This window comes from Fusarium proliferatum (assembly GCF_900067095.1).
Source record: "Fusarium proliferatum ET1 genome assembly, contig: FPRO_scaffold003, whole genome shotgun sequence".
NCBI classification, from domain to species: domain Eukaryota; kingdom Fungi; phylum Ascomycota; class Sordariomycetes; order Hypocreales; family Nectriaceae; genus Fusarium; species Fusarium proliferatum.
In genome coordinates, this window is record NW_022194792.1 from 4,271,094 (window position 1) to 4,287,123 (window position 16,030).

At 46.1% G+C, this 16,030-nt stretch overlaps 6 protein-coding genes across 6 annotated transcripts; 3 read left to right on the forward strand and 3 right to left on the reverse strand.

Annotated features, from left to right (window-relative positions):
• Window positions 1-254: 254 nt before the first annotated feature.
• On the reverse strand, window positions 255-1,352 carry FPRO_05585 (putative tyrosine-tRNA ligase; the record flags this gene model as incomplete). The annotated part of the gene is made up of 1 exon (XM_031229596.1): window positions 255-1,352. One exon carries the CDS (start codon window positions 1,350-1,352, stop codon window positions 255-257), a length of 1,098 nt encoding a protein of 365 aa, XP_031079816.1.
• A 231-nt stretch (window positions 1,353-1,583) lies between these two features.
• Window positions 1,584-4,162, reverse strand: FPRO_05584 (uncharacterized protein; the record flags this gene model as incomplete). The annotated part of the gene is made up of 3 exons (XM_031229597.1): window positions 1,584-2,232; window positions 2,291-2,657; window positions 2,752-4,162. 3 exons carry the CDS (start codon window positions 4,160-4,162, stop codon window positions 1,584-1,586), a joined length of 2,427 nt encoding a protein of 808 aa, XP_031079817.1.
• Window positions 4,163-5,516: 1,354 nt separating this feature from the next.
• FPRO_05583 (uncharacterized protein) lies at window positions 5,517-8,934 on the reverse strand (the record flags this gene model as incomplete). The annotated part of the gene is made up of 2 exons (XM_031229598.1): window positions 5,517-8,316; window positions 8,369-8,934. The coding sequence occupies 2 exons, from the start codon at window positions 8,932-8,934 to the stop codon at window positions 5,517-5,519; spliced, it is 3,366 nt and encodes a 1,121-aa protein (XP_031079818.1).
• Window positions 8,935-10,237: 1,303 nt separating this feature from the next.
• FPRO_05582 (uncharacterized protein) lies at window positions 10,238-11,176 on the forward strand (the record flags this gene model as incomplete). The annotated part of the gene is made up of 3 exons (XM_031229599.1): window positions 10,238-10,501; window positions 10,555-10,610; window positions 10,666-11,176. The coding sequence occupies 3 exons, from the start codon at window positions 10,238-10,240 to the stop codon at window positions 11,174-11,176; spliced, it is 831 nt and encodes a 276-aa protein (XP_031079819.1).
• Window positions 11,177-11,833: 657 nt separating this feature from the next.
• Window positions 11,834-12,793, forward strand: FPRO_05581 (uncharacterized protein; the record flags this gene model as incomplete). Its single annotated transcript, XM_031229600.1, has 3 exons — window positions 11,834-11,977; window positions 12,026-12,126; window positions 12,175-12,793. 3 exons carry the CDS (start codon window positions 11,834-11,836, stop codon window positions 12,791-12,793), a joined length of 864 nt encoding a protein of 287 aa, XP_031079820.1.
• Window positions 12,794-13,647: 854 nt separating this feature from the next.
• FPRO_05580 (uncharacterized protein) lies at window positions 13,648-15,832 on the forward strand (the record flags this gene model as incomplete). Its single annotated transcript, XM_031229601.1, has 5 exons — window positions 13,648-14,673; window positions 14,726-14,924; window positions 14,979-15,308; window positions 15,368-15,505; window positions 15,567-15,832. The coding sequence occupies 5 exons, from the start codon at window positions 13,648-13,650 to the stop codon at window positions 15,830-15,832; spliced, it is 1,959 nt and encodes a 652-aa protein (XP_031079821.1).
• Window positions 15,833-16,030: the final 198 nt, after the last annotated feature.

Sequence of the window (16,030 nt, forward strand, 5' to 3'; positions counted from 1 at the left end):
CAAAACATTTCGGTTAATCGTTAATTACTTACAGGAATATCCTACGTTCAACGGGGCCAAGGCTTTATCTATCAATTAGTTGCAGTCATGGTACGCAGGGCAGCAAATAGCAGGACTTGAATCTTGAGTGAGATTAGGTTACCTAGCATTGCTAATGCGAAATCCGATCTTAATCTATTACCATAAAGAAGCTAGTAGATTACCATTTAGGTCACACTGTCTGTAGCCTGATGGCATTTTATCCGAATAGGCAGCTATTTAGATCTCTTGCCGTTGTTTTTCACCTTGTTCCCTCTCTCAGGCTTTTCTTCAACCGGGTACGCCAGATTGGCAATACGTTTCCATTCTTCATCTGCCTCGAAGTCTTTGCGAATTGGCTCCAGAAGCTCATTGAGTGCTTTCATCAGCGCGGGTTTGATCATCTGCGGTGTGAGAATATCGCTGGCGTAATCCTCTTTGAGCTTGGAAATGTCTTCGTAAACCAAAATCTCGCCTTCTCGTGTTTCGACAATAAACCTTGGCTTGTCACCAGCCTTCAGTGACTCGACGCGGAAAATGACATGTTCTACGAACGCAATGACGCCGTTCCCTTCAATTTCCCCCGGCGCGCATACGGCTTTTCTGAGCTTTTTTGTGACTTCTTCTGGGGTATCAAGAATGTTTATCTTGGAGTTTGGCTCGCTTGAACTCATCTTCTGTGCCTCTCCAAGACCTGGGACCATGGCGTTCATCAAGTATGCTCGTACTTTGTATCCAAGTTTTGGCATATGATCGATCGCAAAAGTGAATAGCTTTCGTTGATCTACCCCGCCCAGTTCTGCATCGACATTAAGGTACTCTTCGTCGAGGCTCTGCCAGATGGGGTACTCCACATTACCGAGTGTCGGATTCTTGCTTTGCTTGACGACTTCTGAACCGGCCTTTATCAGTTGCGACACGGTGACGTTATTCGAGAATTGAAATCGGCGGGCCTCGTATTCCCTGGTCTCCTGGAATGAGCTCCCCACTACAAATTCGAGCTGAGAGGCGTCCACGCCAATGGCTTTGAGGGAGCTCTGGATGAGAAGTTTGTAGTAGTCGAATCTGTGTTTGATCACATCAGGAGGTGCTTGGCTATCCATGTGTGCGTGCTTGTCGGCGAGGAGGATCTTGACGTGGCACCCTGCGTGGAGGAGCTCTGCGATCTTTACCATAGGTACGAAGTAGCCGCAGTGGGGTTTTCCAGTTGGGGCAGTTCCCCAGTAGACACGGAGAGGTCGTCCTTTTCTGAGGATCACATTGTCGATGATTTCGGGGTTCAAGACTTCTGCCAGATTGGCATTGATGAGGGTAATCGATTCCTCGGGCGTCATGGCGATCAGCTTAGAGGATTACCGTGACTGCTTGAATTGAAGGGAGAAGTATGATATTTATAATGAAAGGAAGGTGAGTCACGCCGGCATTTTGTGTCGCGATGAGAGTTAAAGCTCAAGAAGTTTTCTTGTCAAAGTTTGTTGTCGACATGTCATTATGTAGTTTCCAAAGAGGGGCCATTCATTGTATTAACTCAAGACTCGACGTTAGGTAATAGGAAATATCTAAATTTATGTAAATATCATATCAAAGTTCGCATCAGCCAACAGGCTATCTATGTCCGCGTTATTCAGGTCGATATTGTTATCACAAGGCATGGCCACCGTCTGCTTATGGCGTAGTTTCATCATCCACGCCTTAAATCTTCCAAGCAGATCAGGATCATCAGCTGCTGTCTTATCGCAGCTCAGAATCTCACGGCCACGCAATCTTAACGCCTCATCCGAAGGGAAGCCGGCGCCACGGGCTATCTCCGCCTCGACGAAGCTGACGAGGTTGCTCTCGAGCTCGCGCGAGCAAAAGACAGTAGCGGGGCGGTCGTAGCGCGACGAGAAGGTCTGTATATACCCGTCCAGCAAAGCCTGATTGGTCTCAAAGGGCGATTCCTCATTCCCGACGAATATTTCAACCTTGTCAGAGCCGTGAGACGTCAGGGCTGGTGTGGCTGCGCTTGACGACGACGGCGAGGATGAAGTAGCGTGCAACATTTTCTCGTTGGGGAAGGCGAATGGAGGAGCGAAACCTGTGCCACCGTCGACAATGCTCCAAGAATTGATGTCCAGCGGAAGACCAGGCCCTGAAGGCAAGATGCCAACATCTCGCTTGAATCGCAGCAGCCACTCGGCGTTATCGGCAGCGGTCTGATTCCATGGGTCATCGCTGGGACGTGGTCAGCATAGGTAGATAAATATCTGCAAAGGAATGAAACGGCACTAACTCATCGAAGATTATACACCGCGCCTGATGCTGAATCTCGGCATCCGTTGGTACATGACAGTTCGGATTATTGAGTGACATGATGGAGGTGACGTAGCGAGTTAACTCGCGATTGAGGCGTCGATAACAGTTGACGTCGGTCAAGAAGAAGGCTCCCGCTGTTCCTGAAACCGTTTCGGAGCAAGGTTGCCTTCGTGCAATTTGATTCAGCTCCCGACTTTGGGCCTCTAGTGTTAGTGGCTCCTGTGACCTGGCTGTAACTTGATCAAGTTCCCGATTCATAAACTCGTATGAGCTCTCGGGGGTCTCGGCTTTCGCAGCGGTTGCGATGTACGGGAACGGTGAGCGACGATCAATGTCGATCAAATCTGTATAGATGCATAACGTCAGTTTTGACTCGGTCACGATAGCCTCGATGATCATAGACTCTTCAATTGCTTCATGTAGGAGTGGGAGGCTTACACGGAGGGATAAAGTTCTCAACCATCTTGAGCACCGGGGGTTCGAAGCCCCAGTCTCCCCTCCAGGAAGCCATTGTAACGCCTTTTCTGAAATGCTCCGCAAGATGGTCCACTCGAATGGACCAACTAGGCATTGCTATACCGCAAAAGCCGCAGCGTGATCGGATATCAGGAGCTATGACCTTCCAGGACTTCATACTCCGGTCGAGGAACTTGGCATTATGCATAAGCCTTAGGTGTTGATTGAGGTGATCCTTGCGATAAAACGTCCTGTCTTCAGGCCGCCTCTCCATACAAGCCAAGAGGTTATGGGATTCGATGTGATCATCACTGGGCTCATTTTCGCCGCAGAAGGCACAGTAGATCTGATTGCTCTGGGGATCCGTGACCCGAGGTCCATTTGGGGCACACATCCATCGTTCCAGAGAGAGGTGCAATGACTTCTCATGTCGCTGCCAATCGTACTTAGTCCCAAAGGTATCGGTGCAGAACGTACACTGGAATTTCTTGAGTGGTACAGCTGAAGCGAGTTTCTCCTTACGCTTAGTAACGGGTCTCCTTCGGCGGCGGCCGCGCTGCCTTGTCATGGAACCGAAAGAGGCACCGCTCGACGTACCAGCACTACTGGCAGAAGAGACATTATGAACTGACGGGTTCGATCCATCATCGGTGGAAGCAAAGGAGCGCGGAGTGTTTTGCCCCGAGGAAATGTGTGAGTTCGAGGCCACGGCACGAGCGATCGCGGTGACAGAAGCGGGCTCACTCTCGGGAGGTGAATCGACCCAGCGCTCCAGGGGGTTCAGGCTGCCTGTATTGTTCTGAAAGGCAGATGTATCCTGACGTCGTGGAATGTCGATAGGGCCGGTCCAGGTATTGCGCACATAAGGAGAGGTAGACCTCGGTCGTTGGACCTTGCGCCGACGGCGGGCATTGGTAAGCCAGTTAGAAATCTGTGTTTTGTTAAGTCCTGTCTGACGCTGTAGCATCTCCCGGTCTTCCTCGTCGAGGTAGGGATGGTCGCTGTGAGAGGACAGCCAGTCTTTGAGAATCTTGAGTGCCTCCTTGGAGAAACGAGTACCGATCTTGGGCGATGAGCCGTTGTCGTGGGAGCGACATAGTGCGACAGAAGAGGTCGTAGGAGGTTGGTGATGTTGGGAGGCTTCAGAGACGAGAGCATCCGGGGGAGGAAGGTTGCCATGACATGTAAGATCAGTGTACTCGCCAATGGTAGGCCATGATGAATCGAAAGACAACAGGTCGTCAGGTAAGGAACCAAAGGAGAAGTCGTCTGGGAGGACGGACTGAGGATGGTCATCATTGAAAAGCTGTCGGCACCAGAAGCTCAAGTCATCCTCCTCGCAATGGGGTAGAAGCATGGCCCGGTCTGGATCGGCAGACCGCTCACTTTCCATTGGATAACAGACAAGAACAGTAGTAAGCAAATCAGAAATCGGGTCTTGGCGAATAGACTCCTTGCCTGGCTGCAGAACGACACTTGAGGTGTTGATGCACGTGCTTCAGAGGGCGGTGGGGAGCACGAAAGGCGACACGAACTGGGCGTCGGCGTCTTGTCAAGGAACAGGCAAGGTAAATTACTGTCGTTTTTTGGTATCCTAGTCACACATCAGGTGCTATGGATGATACATTGTCAAGGACAGGAGGTTGAAAGTGAAAATCAACCACCAACCTGACTAGTTACTTTTGGGTCCTTACGTGAGAGATAAGTTAGTGCGCCCTTGTGTCAAGAAAATGTGGCTCCTGTGGGGTAGCGTAAGTGTAAGCTAGCCAGATGCGTTGTAGTTGGCTGCTGGCCCAATGCTACCCTAGAGACTGCACTCAGCGAATGCCCGAGTCTACGTGATTGCTGAACCATGTCACTGATCACCTGAGACAATATCTATTACGAGCTTATTGCTACTCCTCAGTCCAGTAATATGTTCGATTTAGAGGAAGGATGTCGGGCAAAATAAACTACGTTTGCGCTCCTCTCGATCCAGCTTCGATGCTAAAAACGCAAAGTCAGTATTGTAACAGCGCCTTCAGAGTTAGTTTGGTTACATGCTGTGAGTTGAAAACTTTCCAGGCCAGGGAATGACCCATTGCCATTATCCCATTCCGAAACACCGCTTGGGACAGTGCCTTTGGGAAAACTCATCTTGTCCAACTAGAGATATGCGTCAGTCAGTTCTGCTTGAAATAGACAGAGAAATTTACCTTCAAAAATTCTAGATAAAGCCTGATATTTCCTATACGGCCCCGGAATATACGACATCATAGCGTCAGTAATAAGCTCTTCGTAACTATACTTGTAGCCATCGGATATTGTATTTATGAGATCCCACTAGGTTCTTCCGGCTGGATTAAGCTCTCTGTTTTCTGGCCAGGAAAATTCAGATGACGTAACCACATACTATATATCTATCCTTATACTTAAGCTTATATATTATACTAGTTATATTAAATATAATTAATAAAAGTCTTAAGCTTAATAATTAGTTATACCTTTAACTATATATTTTTTATTTTTTATTTTTTAATTATATTTAATAAACATTTAATAAATATTTAATAAGCTAAGTGAAATAAAAAGCTATAACTATACTATGAACTATAACATAAGCTGCTTAATAAATAATATTATTACTTATAGCTATATAAAATCTATCAAATTAAAATGGCACTTATACAATTTAATTCATTAGCCTATAAAGTAAAGTCTTTAGTTTTATACATGCAAACTATATAATTACCTCTAGCCCTTATCACTCAATTATCCTGAAACAACCTTCGTTTTGCCTGATTTCCATGTTCGTCGGAATCGACTGTCCTGCATCTCTTTAGATGGACTGAACGCCAAATACTACCAGGCGATGGCTTTTCGTTGTTTAGAGTCTGCTCTAGAGTCCGCTCGATGAGATACTGGTACCTGTCCAAAGGCCATGATGCTTTGTAAGCGCATGGCAAGATCCTTCTAAGCAATCCTGCGAAAAAGAGATGATGTGGCGTCTCAGTACTGATGGTATCAACTGGTCGCAACTTCTCTTCGAATTGGTCAAAAATAAGCTCGCAGTGCCGTTGGGCGGATCCAGTAGTAGTTGTTCCCATGACGCAGTTAAACTCAGCAAAGTCGATCATGGAGACCTCGAGGAGAGTTTGGTCCAAGCCAGACGATCGAGGTTCATCGCCAGAGCTCTCAGTACTATCAAGTGTTGCCCCTCCTTGAATGAAACAGTCTAGTGCTTGGAAGTACATTTCTTGGGCTTGTTCATGCCTTTCGAGGTCGAAGCCAGCAGCCAAGAATAGAGTCAAGGCAGACACAGCATTAACTGAGTCTAACCAGATCTTGCTCCGAGGATTGGCACCAAAGTCTAGAAAGACTTGCACCAGGCCAAGCTCGATTGCGTCTTGAAACTTGGGGCCAGCTCTATTCCATCCTGTCGGGGAGCCTTTTGGTAGAATCTCGGATAAGAACCTCTCCCATACGGTCACCATATGCATCGATCCCACTGTCAGTTCGTTTGAGTTGGAGCCGGACTTGAACAAGTACTCAAGCTTTTCTCGGCTTTCAGTCGGCCATGTTATGTGTGACAGTGTTGGAGTCCATAATACAGTGGATATTGGTGACTGACCGAACATAGAGAGAAAGCTTGGTTCTTTTAAAATCTTTCTGGAAAGATATCCCATCAAAGGCAGATCAAGAGCAGCTATACGAACCAATCCAGAAACATGTTCAGATGTCTCCAGAACATGGTTCACAAGCAGTGGTTTTATAGCCCTCGCCATTTTTGCCAACCGTATATCCATTTCGTCAATAAGCGAGTCCAGATATGGTTTGGGGACACTATCCTCGAGCTCAAGGTATGAAGCATATTTGAGAGAGGATTGAAGTCCAAGATATAATGGACTTTCGCACAAAGCTAGATCCTTTATACCTATGTCTTCAAACAGCATGAACTTCCCGCCCTCGAGACTGGACAAGTTGAGCCACGCCAAATATGCTTTTAGTATCGAAAGTCCACTGTTGAAGTTCGAAGGGAGTTTTGATTCTAGGAACTCTGACATTTCTCGGGTTCTGAGAAACTCCCCTACTGTTCGGTGGAGGAATTGGACCTTTCCCATTTGCTCGTCCAAAAGCCCGCGACACCAGCCTTTGAGTCGACGAGTAATCTGTTTTTGTCGTGCTACCAGATGATTCTGGGCTTCGTCAGGATTCAGGTCACTTTCTGGGTTGAAACAATGCCGGAAATAATTTGGGTCTTCATACTCCTCTCCCACGAAGCTGTATATCATAGAATCCAAAGGCTCTCTTGCATAAAGTGCCACACAGAGTGTGCCAGCCATTTTCTCATGATAGAAGCTTGGAACAGATTCCAAAATCTGCCTGAAGAATGTTTCTAGCTCCGTTGGTATGCTCAAAAGCCTCTTCTCCAGGTCAGTGAAGCTATCATCGTTGCTCAGACCCTCCCTGAGGAGCCTTGTCACGAGAAAAACCCAAAGAAAGACTCCTTGTGCTCTTACAGCGACTGTTTTGGCCAGGGTTCCCGCTTTAGGTGTCTGCGGCTCTAACAGCTTCCAACGTGGATGCGTTTGGAGCCTATCTCGAGTGTATACGAATATATCGTCCCATGTAAGCTCATGAATGAATATTCTAGACGCTGGGTCTTGGCCGAAGGCGTCGGTAAACTCATTCCAAGGCCTGCTGGACAAGCAAATCTTGATACTTTGACTGGATATTGACATAAGGTACTCGCAGAAGTCGCTGTGATCGCCGTTGACGCTCTCGTATTCGTCTAATCCGTCAATGAAGAAGCAGAACCTGAAAGTGACGTCCTTTTGCTCCGAAATGCGTGAAATGGCATCCCGGAGCTCGCTCTCTGTCCACTTCTCTCCAAGAGGTACGTCTTGGGACCATCTAGAGGGACACGCACTTTCGATCAACTGTGGACAGCACTTAAACACCTCGCAAAGAAGTGTTTGCAGAAGGCCAACCAATGACTTCTGCATCTCAGACCCTGAATTCCAGAAGTAGCAACTGGAAATAATGGCTCGACCTGGATGTGCCCATCGTGAAAGTGCCTCCATTGTCATGTGATGATCTGCAACGAACTTCATAAAGGTCGACTTGCCCGACCCAGGCTTCCCAGACACCCAAAATACTCCACTGCCATGCTCAAGCCATTTCAGAAGCTTCCTCTGAGACTCGCGTTGCTTTTTAGTCAGGTTTGTTTGTTCATCGCTTGAAGCTCTAAAAGCCCAACCAAATGTTTCGTGGTGTGCGTCACAGATGGCGTCATGACGGGAGTGTATCGTCTTGAAGCTGAGTGATCGTATGATGTCAAGCTCCTTGCGTAGTCTAGCCTCAGATAGTGAAGTCTGGCGCATCATCATCTCCAAGTTGGTGATTCTATCGATCAATGTGTCATCGCAGGGCTGGGATCTAACGCCCCGCTCGATGTTGCTGAGTGAGCTTTGCATATGTGACAGCTGCTGAGAGTATCTTGCTCCTAGAACCAGGCTCTCCCTCCGCAAAGCCGCCAGCTCTCGAGAATGTTGGGCTTGGTAGATGCTAATATCCATTAGGATTGTACAAGTGCGGAGGCAAACTGGTCGATACATACTTGGATATCCGCACCATGGTAGTAACCAAGATAGCCTGCGACCGCTTGAGCCTTTCGTCCAATCTCTGTATTTCATCCTTCTTCCAGATCATCTTTATTGCCAATTTAAAGCTTTTGGTTAAGGATCCAGCACCATTCTCTAACTTCAGCTTTGAGATGAGAGAAAGAATGATGGTGGAGTCCTGGTCGCAGCTCTTGACGACCTCTTGAAGAGTAGAGTACACGTCACACAATTCAGGCAAGGTGTTACCCATTCGTAGTTCAGATTCATTCATACCTTCAAGAACGTCTGCGGGAACCCCCTGCGTACCCGAATCGAAAGTGTGACCAAGACCTGGGTTAGCGGCTGTTCCGGCGATCTGATCCCTGCATACTTTCTGGGATCCTTGGTTAAGGTTTCTGCAAATCAGTTTTAAACGGGAATAAACTGTATCTAGGTTAGACGCATATGCAGAAGCATCGCCCACTGAGTTGTATATGTCTGTGGTGGTGGACAGTAGTTCTGAGGCAAAGGCGATAAACTGAGCGGTCGCATTCGCGATGCCAAGAGCTGAAATGGGGTCCATAGTGAACTGATTGCAGTCGAGCAAATTCAAATGCTCAACAGTAAAAGAATTTGGACGTTTCGTAAAGTATTCCAAGCCTGAGAGAGGATGGAGACAATGCGTTTTTGCCCCAGCTCTCCTGTCGGGTACTCATATAAGATATATTGGTCTTGAGATGTGGTTCCAGTTGATTGAGGCATTGCTGAGGTGGCCTCTATATCTCGGGCGTCACCGGCTGCCTTTTTGTCCTGCTCAGCCACTGTACTCCACCCAATCATGCCTTCACATTAACCTTGGCCGCACCGAAATCGCGCTTCAAAAGAGAGAAGAGGAAAAAGAAGTACTGGTTGCGAGTAAAATACAGAGCGAGAGGTAGAAGTAGTGAGGCGTAGTATGCTGGAACCTCAGCACCGAGCTTCAAGCCACAGTCAGGCTGATTGGTTTATTCCAATGCATAGCCTACCTGGAGAATAGCTGCAGTCAGCATTAGGCAGCAATACAAAATGTGATTTCTAGATATTCTATGTTAGTCCTTGTTGGGTAAGAGCAGGCGGTAAAAGACTAAAAGTGCTCGACTTAATACCCAGTTATATTGTCAACTGCATCCTTCTCAATTGCTGTTGCCCTACCCTCTGCTCTAGCTGTCCTATCAGGTCAGTATTAATGCCTTACTCACGACCTCGCCTTAGCTGGTGCTGGATCCAAGAGAGTTTGATAATAATGGCTTTCTTCTGAAGGCAACAGGATGTGATTTACAAATAACTGCAGTGGTATACATGAGCCAGACCAATGTCCATTTGAAGGTCATTCTTGACTAGGGATATAAGATTCTCCACAGGGAAAATATATATATATATGTGTGTGTGTATGTGACAAATGCCAACAAACACCGGCTGGGAAGATAATAAAGAGAATGCAATAATAAGATAGAGTAGTAAATATCTATTCATAGTTTAAAGTGATAATAGTTAGCCAGCGTCTATTAATAACAGACGAAAGGGTCATAGGAGCCAAAACTTCTGGAAGTCCAATTCGCTAATTGAAACAGAAAAGGTATAAAAGTAGTACTAAATAGGATTACACCGTGAATCCAATATGAAACGGAGGCCGGCTTTTCGGAAAGACGATGGAGATAGCGACCGAGTCCGTCGGAGATATCAGTATTAGGCTTAGCGGCGGAGGGAATTTCGGATACCTGTCTAAAATTATAGATGTATAAGAATCACTGGTTACAGCGCAATTTTACATCACTTCTTAACTAGAATCTTTTATCTTTGCTTGAACTTTATCCCATAGATCTATATGACAGTTCTTTACCTACACTATGTCTTGCTCCGAGTGCTTCAAAGGCCACAGCCATGACGGAGAGCCGACTGGAGAAGTCCAGGAAATGTTTGGACGGCCAACCTACGTTGCTTCCCCACAAGATGATAAGCCCATCAAAGGCATTATTGTCATTGTCCCAGATGCATTTGGATGGGAATTTGTGAACAACAGGCTTCTTGCTGATCAATATGCCTTGAATGGCAATTTTCTGGTCTATCTTCCAGATTTCATGGATGGCAGATCGGCCCCTATATGGCTTCTTGTACGTTGGCACTACTGTGGTTTGTGGCAAGATGTACTGACTGGGATCTACAGGACATCGTGGGCCCGCTGACTGATACAACTCCAAGTTGGAACTGGATATGGAAGCCGTGGGTGACTCTGACAGGTCTAATAAATCTGAGATGATAGACTAACGTGGTATAGCTGGTATCTCGCGCAGACCATATACGGTATGGCACCTTTCTTCTACTACAACAGCTTGGCAGCGTCATGGCCCAGAATTCGGTCCTTCTTTGAGGCCGTCCGTTTGCGCGAGGGTCCCCAGCGACGCATTGGAGCGGCTGGATTCTGCTGGGGCGGTAAACCCGTGTTGACTCTAGCGCATCCAGATTCTATTACCAAAGATGGCATGCCGCTTGTTGATGCTGTTTTTACGGGCCATCCAAGCGGGATGTCGCTGCCTCGAGACGCAGAACAAATCATCAAGCCTGTTTCAGTAGCTATCGGCGACAGGGACATTGTCACCTCGATGTCTCGGGTTAATTTAATGAAAGAGACTTGGAGGGATTTGGAAACTCCCACAGAAATGGTAGTGTATCCTGGAGCTGGGCACGGATTTTGCGTGCGGGTTGATGAGAAGAACGAAAATCTGTTTCAACAGAGCAAGGAGGCTGAAAAACAGGCTTTGGATTGGTTTGCCACGCATTTTGGTTAAGTCAAGGGACTTTTGTGCGACACGGCTGAGAGGGTTGAGTTGGACCGTTTGGGTTAGTGGTGTAGAAGATCGCCCAAGACACGGTTTTCACTACGTCATAGAATACCGCAAGCAGTTATTATAATTTCTCCGCAATCTTCTCTGCCGTGCTTTATGATCTCTTTTAGGTAGCGTTTAAGGTTAACACATACCAAACCAAGCGTTGATGTCGATCTACCGGCAAAATTATTATTCAACCGTCGGCAGTTGTGAAGCCACCAACGCCATAATGTAACGATGCATATCAAAGTCACGTAGGACAGGTTATTAAAAGACAATGAATGACAACTTACCGCCCATATCTCCATTACCGTTTTAAGAATGTGACGTGCCGTGAAAGTCTATTGCTTCAAATGTCACTTACTTTAATAACAAATCCTCCGCAAGGGTAAGTCATCGGAGATTGACTGAATAAATGAAGATTATATACCTTAATTACATTTCTGGAGTTATACTTCTACTACATATCAAATCTATTAACAAGTGCAGTCCCCATACCGCATTTCCTCCCTGCGTATATACATACGTCACTGAGTCACACTTTTATTCAAAGCACTCAAACATTACCCTTTTCCCTGAGGTCGCAATACTCAAACGAGCATTTCACATTCTATTGCAATGGCAGACCGCCTTTCTAGTCCCCCGAAGTACGGAATGTCGACTTCTACATACGCACAGGGTTACAAGCAACGCAATGACACCAGAATTCGACGTCAGAAAGTACTAAGAGCTTGTGACAGGTGCCGAACAAGAAAGACCAAGGTTTGTATTGCTGAGCTGAACTAAGCAAATTGACTAACATAACCAAAGTGCGATGCTGGATACACAACCTGTAGACGGTGCCAGCGCGATGGCTTTGTCTGCACTACTGGATTCACCACAAAGAATCCTTATAGGCAGCTTCCGCCCGGGTATGTGCCTCGCAATTATGAAACGTCAATTACTAAATCCGAAATCAGGTATACAGAAGTATATAAGAAAACGCACTCTGTTCTCGAAGCTACTGTCAAAAGGCTTTACCTTATGGTGCGCAATGGAGACACTTGGGACTTTGATGAACCTAATTTGGACAATTGTGGTGAGGTCATAGTTCACGATATTATCCATAAACTAGGCTACTCGCAACCACGCATCGAAGCCAGGCCTCCAACACCCCTTATGGATTTAGAAGATGACGAGAATTCGGAAGATACTGCAAGCGAACACGGAGAGGAAATTGCAGATCAAGTTCCCAAGGAGGAGGTCGTGGTTCCGGAAACCGGGCTACCCACGCCTTGCCGAGATGAGCAATCGCCACCGGAACAGTGTCTCGATAACTGTGAGGATGATTCGCAGACATCCATTGATCACAGTGTTGGTAGTGACACTCTCAGCACTTTAGCACAGCAGTGGGCCAATGGTTTCTATGCCGACTTCTCGACGCCAATCTGGGGCGCAGATATGATGGCTGTGAATTGGCCGCAATCAGACTTGATATCCAAGGTCACTCGCGAGACTATATCATCTGACATACCACTGCTATTCCAACCAGCAGGCTTCAATATGTGTGGAAGAATGGATGGACTCAACTATTTCTGAGGATAACTCTGGATTGTGGACGACGAGGCAAGGTTAATAAAACCCACTTAGTTGAGTAATACTTAACATTCACTTTTTATTGTGTCTTCTGTGTGCGTTTGGCTTTTCGAGGCAGCCATCTTTGTGAATTCGTATAACATAGCAGGATTATTATCGCATTCAACTACATACAAAGAACATAATGGCCAAGCCAATTCTCAACAAAGGAACAAGGTAACATGGATCCTTCGGCTAACTCCATATCCTAGTCATAGAAAGGCTCTGCTGCCAAGACAGTTGGTAGCCCTCTGATTCAGATTTACAACACTACTCGTCCAGATGATGATGGTCAACCACCAGGACTTTCGGTTAGACTCGAATTGGAGACCCGAGTGTGCGGTACAACTTACTGTTCTTCATGTACGGGCGGCGATGTCGGATCGTTTCAATATGAGGCAACCGAATACCACGATATTTTGAATCCTGTCACAAATATCACCTTACTCGCTGTCTTTCGGTCCTGCGTGTTTTATCGTACCGATTACTACAGATAACCTTGATTCAATTGCTTTTACATCAAGTTGTTACTTATAATTATGTTACTTGTAATAACATCAAAATCAGAGATGGCTCTATTAGTTCATAAGGAAATACCTATTTGCATATTGCATGTTATGACTTAGCAGGTAAACCATATAGCTGATGCAAGGATATCCCCTCTCTATCCCGACGTGGCGCAATGTGATTTGTTGCTTCAAACTGTCTGATTACCCTCATAGTCTCAAGTCTGGATTCGCGATAACAAATACTGCAACTTCTCTGACGAGAATACGGCGGAAAATATCGTTGATAACGTGCCTAGTATTACTGAGGCTATGACGTCCCAGCCCAGCGCTCTGATACCTCGGTACATAGTTATCCATCGAGTGGAATGCCCTGGATCAACACCAGCCCATTCTGGTCACCCTGCCACTTCATCATATCAAGACGTTCCACGTCTCTTTGTCGGCGATAACAAGTTTATGCCCCTCAGAGGTCGAATTCTGGATGAGAATTCCCAGATGCGCGCCAAAAAGGACCATACTATTTCGTTTATTATACACCGCATCTACAACTGCCTCGAATACCATGAAACAGTATTTGGCGCCTTAAGGGAGGCTTCAGCCAACTCTTCGACACCTGATCCGAGGTCTCAATTCTTTCTCCTGCCGACTGATGCTGATGATGCTGTAGCAGAAGGAGAGTCTATGGAAGTTGTCTCGACGCATTTGAAAAACGCAATAGAAGCAGTCAAAGTGGCAGGCACTAAGAAATCCCCTGTAGACGAGTCATTGTTACTCGGCTGGGGACGAGAAAGTAGCATGATGGCACCGTACCTTCATTTTTATCACACTCGGAATCTGCTGCGCGACTACATTCCCTACTTACCAGAGCGTCAAAGCAAAGACCTCATTCTCCTTCTTGAGTATCTGGACAAGGAATATAGCACCGACTATCAAGAGGCTGAGAACCTTTTTCTTGGCGATGGGCTTGTAAACAGGAAACACTTTCACAAGCTTTTTGGGCCGAGAGAGATCATAGTCACTGTTGAAGAGGGTCACCACGTCGCCATGGTGTCGAAATATCCGCCTCTCCCTGGCTCGAATCCGATAAGGCTAGAATGCGAAATGTGGAAATTCAATGGCCGTTTTGCAAAAGTCAAAAGGATTGTCACCATACCCTGGCCAAAGCATGCCGCGGAGGTAGACAAAGTGCCAATAAAATCGCTCAGTATTTTTCCTCTGAGATTCGATCACCAAGTTGAGCAACGCCTTAGGAAACGTGGGGACCTTTTCTGGCAGCTTCGAAACCCGACATTAATTCTTTACAATGCCCCAAGACAGGTTCTCGAGTATCGAATGGTAATTGAGATCTAACTCCTTATACTGATAGTATACTTACTCCACTGTATAGGGAAATGGCCGATATATGGTTGACATGGAAACCTATAGTCGTTTTCACAGACTAAGCATCCTTGATGACGTGGTCACTGAGGATGTTGAAGAGTACCTACCATTAGAAACCACCGAGTCACCCTCACCTCCTACTGGCAGCTTTACCCTTCTTCTACCACGAGCAACATATGGCTTCGGATTACACGACAAGAAATGGCGTTGGTGCCTCCGACTTTAATATCACAAAAGCTAGGCTGACAACACGTTTATAGGAAAGCTTGCTATAGAATACGCAGCCGATATAGTCTGGAAGGAGGATATGCTTGATATGCTGATCATCCCAGAGGATGAGAAGACCATTCTAAGGGCACTTCTACCCGAAACCAAGGTATCTCAAGATGTCATAGCAAGCCGAGATCTGGGTAGGTTGATCATGTTCTATGGCGATTCAGGAAGCGGCAAAACATTCGCTGCCGAGGCTCTTGCCGAATCAGCAAGGAAACCATTGTATCGATTAACACCCTACGAAATCGGTATAGAGCTTGAGCAAGTCGAGAATAACATCAAAGAGGCGTTCTATCTTGGCGATATCTGGAATGCAGGTATATTTCTATTCCAAGCCCTTCAGACACCGACTTTAATTTACGCTAATGCGTCCAAGTCATTCTTTTGGATGATTGTGACAATTTTCTAGGGCACAGGCAAGATCTAACCTTATCGGGCATTTCAATTGCCTCGATCATTCTCCAAGCAATTGATAACTACTCTGGTATAACTGTCATGACGATGGAGGGTAGCTGTAAGTTGCGCTTTCTACGACGTCTGTGCAAGTTGACATTCTTTGACTAAATGATGAGCAGTCGGTCTGGACTATGACGCCCTCCGACACCGAGCACGTGTAGTGTCGTCTTTGCACCTCAATGATGAATCCAGAACCTTGATGTTGGAAAAGACTATTGGCACATTCTACCCCGATATAGAACGTAGTTGGAACTTCTCACATAGAGAGATTCAGAACATACGTCGGACAGCAGAGAAACTTGCATGCTCTGAAAAAGAGCCGTTAAATGCGTCTCATTTTTACCAGGTAGCAAAGGTGTTGGCAATTTCTAGGACTCAAGTATAAGTTATAAGACGTTTTTGATTTCAATTACATATATTTACTTATAGAAAGATATTTACAGCTGCTTTTCAAGGAGTGAAAATAGTACTTATAATAGTTAATCTTCTGTAACTTTAACTACATATAATTATTCTTCTCGACGTTAATGTATTGTCTACAAGTGGTTTTAGCTGTCGTATTCATTTAGACATAATAAACATG